The following is a 6,000-nucleotide window of genomic DNA, read 5'->3' on the forward strand; positions in this document are numbered from 1 at the left end:
ATTGTTAAACCCATGCTTTGGTGGAAATTTGATTATGGTCAAAACCAGGGTTACCAGAAGTGCCATAGGGCATGGGGAAGCATGCTTCCCCGAAGTGCAAAATGTGACACTTCTGAAACATGTTGGCAAGCGCAAAAAAAATTGAGAAGTGTGCTTCCCATTTAGGGCAAGCTTGCTTCTTCTTCTTTTTTTTCATTTTTTTGTGTTTGAATTTTTATTTTTATTTTATTTTTATCTTTTGTCGCTTCCCTCTTGCTTCTTAGGTCACTTCCGGTTCGCTTCTTAGGTCACTTCCAGTTTGCTTCTGAGACTATTCTTGGTTTGCTTCTAAGTCGTCCCGCGCTTCTCGCTAATTCCTAAAATTTTGAAAGTGCCTCGCTTTCCACTCCCGATTCCTCGACTGGCAACTCTTGTCAAAACACATTTTGTAGAGATAAGCTAAGCATGTTATACAGGAACTAGCTTTTGGCAGTTTGTGTCAAGCCCACTGCTTGCATAGACCATAGTGTACTGCTTGCATAATAAGGTATGGCTAAATCATGTATTGTAGCAGAGACGGTGGGGTGCATATTTACGGATATATATTTGATACAGTCAATTGTCTGTACAATCACCTGAGATCACTGAGGTGCAAGTTGTTTTTACTCGATCGTACGTGTATTCAGCATGGTCAATTAATTTGTCAGAAATCCACCCTTGGATTGTGTTTTTTTCGAACAAAAGATATGTTTTTCTAATCAAGAAATTTTGGTGAATTTATGGCTGTCCAAATTTTAGATCGCTGAAAAAACAGTGTACACATCTTCCAGCAAAAAATACAGAAAAAACATGAGAGCAACTGTTCATTCTGCCTATAATCATGTAGCAAATATATACCCATGTTTACAGGATAACTGTCAGGAGTGGATGTGTGGACTGTATCGATTAGTGGAACACTATCTATGTGTGCATTTTTGCATAGATCAAACCAAATGGATCTATTTTATCTCAGAGTTATTGGAAGCTTCTTAGATAGACAGGAAGCACACTTTCTGGAAACACTTAGAAATGTGATATTCTCCACTTTCGAAACTTTATGAGAATTTCAATTCTCCCAAGCTTCCTCTATGCTTTATTCATGCTTCTTATATGTTCCTTCAAGCTTTCTTTCATGTTTTTTATGTTCTTTCTCTTACACTTTCTACTGACTTCCTATATGCTTTCTCTAAATTGGTTGTCATCACTTTTAAATTTTGAATTTTTTTAATTCTTATACTAATAAATCATGAAATTCAAGAACAGCTATTTTTATTTTAGTTTTTATTTGTGTTCCATTCGATTCTCATATCACTTCTTGTTTTTTATCAATTTTAAAATGTCTTGCTTCTCACTTTGCACTTTTGCTTCCGTATATCTGCTTCCTAGTCAAGCAACCTTGATTCATCCTGACTTTCTTGTAGAAATCATCTGCATATCCCATATTTGCAATCAAATGCTCACATGCAGACGTGAGTTGCACTGCATCTTCTCATTGTGCATTTTTGCATAGATCGAACAATACTGATCGATTTATTCTAGTTTACTTCGTAAAAACCACGTTTTATGTTTCAAATTTTGGTTGAAGCAGTCTTTTAATAGTTGCATTTAGACAGAATTAATCTAAACCATCCATTTTTGTCATCAATTAAGACTGTGTTTTAAAATTTAATTTTGCTCGATAGTTAACATGGTCCGCGGTAAATTAATCATGTCAGATCTATTTATATGGTTCGATCAACCTAAGACTGCAAAGTGGGATTCTACTCATTGATACCAAATTTGTGGTACGTACATCTGCACCAAAGACTTATCCATATTTATGAGAATATGTTTAAATATTAGTTAGTACGTATGCGCATGTCGGTACACACGCGAACAAATTAAAATACCATGGCATGTTTCTTTAAAAAAACAAAATAAATACCATGGCATGTTCTACACCTTTATATCAGTCAATGCGACAGTATGTGCATGTAGTGTCTATGTCCATGTCTTTGTGAACAGTTGCACGTGTGTACGATCAACCCCACATGCAAACCAGCAAGAAAAAACAAGAGCCAAGGCAAGCTGTATGTGGAAAGCAGCAGCTTCATGACAAAAGGTGTGCACGTGCGAGGCATTTCTTGCACCCTCTTGAGGGAGGCAAGGGGTCAAGGTCCATAATGTGAGGACATGGTTGGATCCCACTGCTGCTCTTGAGATAATGCTTTTTTTTTTCCTTTTTACTAGCTAGGCCAAGGAAGATAATATTTTTTGTACTCCCTGCATTTGTAGGTCAAAGTTAAGAAAGAGTAAAATTTTAAGTAGTGACCAAGTTGGTTAGTTTTCTTACCTTGACAGGAGTTACCCATACCTCACCAAATTCCTGAATTAATGAAGATGGGATTAATTAACCAGTACTGTAAGAAGGAATATGAATTTCAGAGGGTAATTAGAGTATGGTCTTCATTTAACATGAGAGAGAGAGAGAGAGATTATATGTTGACAAAAAAAGTACTTTATGTTTTTTCTGATGCCTCAAAGCTTTTATATATGTTTATGGCAGCATCCGTTTCTAAAGCTAAAAGGCTAACATTAAACATTTCATTCTTTTTAACTATAGATTATTTTATTATCCAAAAAAACTATATATATAAAAAAATTTATAGTATAGTGAAACTACCGTCATGGTTTGGATCATATATAGTTACTGGAAGCTTCTTGCTGCATGGGGAAACTTATTTTTCGGAAAGCTCGCTTGGGAAGCAAAAAACTCCTGGCTTCTCAGAAAGCAAGGGAAGCTTTGGGAAACTGGCTTCCAAAATATGGAAAACACAAATCCCTTTAGTGGGAAGTCCGCTTCCTCCTTGTTTCTAAAATCGATTCCTTGTCACTTTTTTAATGTTTCATCCTCACTTGTCGTTACTTTTCACTTGCTTTCCACCTCACTTGTTATGTTTTCATATTAAAAAATTTAATTTTTTTAATAACAAACTTACATATTGGTCTTATACTTGTGTTCATGTCACTCCTTTACTTTTTCCCTTGCTTAGTATGGCTTTATATGAGTTCTTTTTTCATTTTTCATATGCTCGCACAATCACTTCGTAACCATACATGGCTTCCTGCTGCATACCATTTTTTAACACTAGCTACCCTGCTTCCACTTCATTCATCGCTTCTCGTATCCATTTCGCTTCCTTAGATATCCTCTTTTGGGCCAAGAGGGTGTCACATTGACCATGAACTTGAGTCAATGTCTAGTGTACTCACCTCTGCCCATTGACAGTTTCCCATTTGGTTTAGGTTTTGCGGCTAAAGACGTGCACCCCACATATCGAACTCTTGACCTCATTCAACTTGAGAGCCTTAAGCCAACCAACTTAGCCAGGTGTGTGAAGCCCTTGTGGGCTACCACAAGTTTAACTACTACAAATTTGAATAATTGTTGATCAAGCATCACATTGCATTCGAAACACAAACCTTCTTTCTTTAGGATATGTATCCAACAATCTAAAGAACAAACTCTCTCAGTTTAGCAAACCTAAAAGCTGAGAATCCTGTCCAACTTGATCAGCACAGGAAGTGAGTCGCATCCAACTTTGAGGTACAGGTCCAGGTCCAGGTCCAGGTCTGACCGGACCTACCAAAGGCAAAGCCATACCTGGGTCTTATAGCGAAAACCAGACCTGGACCAAACCCAGTAAAAATAATAGCTTTTTATGTCTTCTACATTTAAAAAATATGGATGTTAATGGGGACTCACAGGTAAACCATACACGGCTCCATGGTGCTAATCAGATGGATCTGACCTGAATTGCTAATCCGGACTCTTTTTTTTTTAACCAAACTTGGACCCACTGGATCTGGTACAGGTCATAATTGGGTCATACCCGCTTGTTGACACCCCTACCCAGTAGGCTTATAAAGTTGGGAAGGCAGGTAAATGTACATGGACCTGCAGGTTAGTGCTTGTAACATCCGCCAGAATCTGACATATTCCACACTTAACTGGAGCAAGGCCTGGATCAACAAGTGCTTGGCCCAAAATCCAAATAGTTGTCTGTCCTATTAAGGAAGACCCTGTGAAATTAACATCAGCATGCCCTACCTAGTTGAAATATGCAAGTTATGTCTAAATTAATGCTTATGAAGGTAGTGTGGGTAGCCTTTCATCTCCTTACAAGCTATTTTTTCTTGTCAAGCTGAAGGCCCGCTGGTGCATAGGGGCTGTTACTACTTTATCACGATTGGGGCACGTAAGGCTAGGTGGTTGTATCCTCAACCAGTTTTAACTCATAAGGTGGGCTCATTAAGTGACCCGGTGAGAGTTTTCTTTCATCATAAAAAAAAACAATGCTTTAACACGCCAATAATGGCTTTCTTAAAAAAAAAAACATGACAATTATGGCTCCGCACACCTGGCTAGGTGGGTCGACTTAACAATATGCAAGTTAAAGGATATCAAGAGTTTGATACCCAGCGGGTGAACAGGAGGATTTACATCCATGAGAAATTATTAGAAATGAGAGAGGATCGGGTGCAATGTGATTGCACAAAAACCTCTTTGCCATCCATCAGGTCTTGAGCCCCACACCTGACAGACCCTGTCCCAAGATGGAGGGTGATCAGGTGCTTAATGCACAAATATTTGAATTATATTGCACCTGATCTTTTCACATTGGGATAAGGTGGCTAATCCATCCCCATTGCTCTGCACAAGCTGTTTTCTTCATTAAAATAATAACAATAACAATAATAATACCAGTTTGACACAATGAAGTAAACAGTAAATGTCGCATTCAAGTGGATCATGTATTTGTTTATCAATCCCTAGTGAATAGAGGTGGGCATTTTGTAAGTTGGTACAGAGACAACGATGTGACACCCACCATGACCAGACAAGAAATTGAAACCTATATGAAGGTTGATGGGTAGCATTTGCTTCTAAGTTTGGAGTCTCTCTCTCTCTCTCTCTCTCTTTCTTGGTGTGGTGTAAAGATGAAGAAGATAAGCATGATCATAAGGAAATGGAAGAGCTTCTCCAAACAAGGGAGGTCCTCATCCTATAGCAGCCTTAGTCCAAAGCCAGAGAAGGATGAATTATGGGAAGAAAGAAGGGATGATGAAGGGAGGGGAGTTGTCTTTGTAGGCAGTTCGCGCAAGCGTTACTCAATCAGCTCCAAGCACCTGACTCATTCCCTGTTGAACGCATTGATCGATAGATCCCGGCAAAATGCCGGCAGCATCACCGTGCAATGCGAGGTCGTCTTGTTCGATCATCTTCTGTGGATGCTTGAGAATGCTGATCCTGATGTAGCTGCTGACTCCATGGAAGAATTAGTAGAGCTTTATGCATGTTAAAGGCATGTTGTTCTATGATCATTTGAATTAACTGATCAAGTCTTAATGAGTATATTATTAATTTCTTATCCTATACAAGAGCTTACTAGCTTTTTTAAGTTCCCACACGATGATGCACCAATGTGGCATTTGTATATATTCATGGAGGACGGTAGGACCTGAAACCATGCAACTCTCTTCGTGTCTCCAACTTTATGGTCTTGATTGACATCATTTACAGGTGATGAGAGAGAGATTTTATGAAAAATATTGCATTTTTATTCCAAGTTTTCTTGTCATAATCTTAATGATTTTTTCCTGCTATTATTTCAGAAAGCTCTCTCTATATCTCTCTCTCTGAAAGAGCTGCTAAACTAAATTGTCGTTTAGGCGAAGGAAATATGACTGCTTTGCCAATAGTTGAGACTCAAGCTGGAAACGTTTCGGAGTATATTCTCACTAATGTAATTTCCATTACAGATGGACAAATCTTCTTGTCCACAGATTTATTCAATGCTGGATTGTCCACTGTTATGTCAGATGAACCTGTGTCGCTGATCGTGCGCACGATGAGCGGTGTGCATTTTTTTTGTGAGCAAAATGACCTTTTAATGGCGGTGTCATTTTTCTGCCTAGACATTTAGCGCAGTCCAGGACCGC

General features: G+C 38.5%; 1 protein-coding gene across 1 annotated transcript; it reads left to right on the forward strand.

Moving 5' to 3' along the window:
• Positions 1 to 4,998: 4,998 nt before the first annotated feature.
• On the forward strand, positions 4,999 to 5,361 carry LOC149834465 (auxin-responsive protein SAUR77-like). The gene has a single exon (XM_090010139.1). The coding sequence runs from the start codon at positions 4,999 to 5,001 to the stop codon at positions 5,359 to 5,361; it is 363 nt and encodes a 120-aa protein (XP_089866265.1).
• The last annotated feature ends 639 nt before the right edge of the window (positions 5,362 to 6,000 follow it).

This window comes from Nuphar pumila, chromosome 6, assembly GCF_984573655.1.
Source record: "Nuphar pumila chromosome 6, dmNupPumi1.hap1.1, whole genome shotgun sequence".
Taxonomy (NCBI): Eukaryota; Viridiplantae; Streptophyta; class Magnoliopsida; order Nymphaeales; family Nymphaeaceae; genus Nuphar; species Nuphar pumila.

What these genes read in the sequence shown, in the direction of transcription:
- LOC149834465 (XM_090010139.1), top strand. Translation starts at nt 4,999, where the DNA reads ATGAAGAAGATAAGCATGATCATAAGGAAATGGAAGAGCTTCTCCAAA.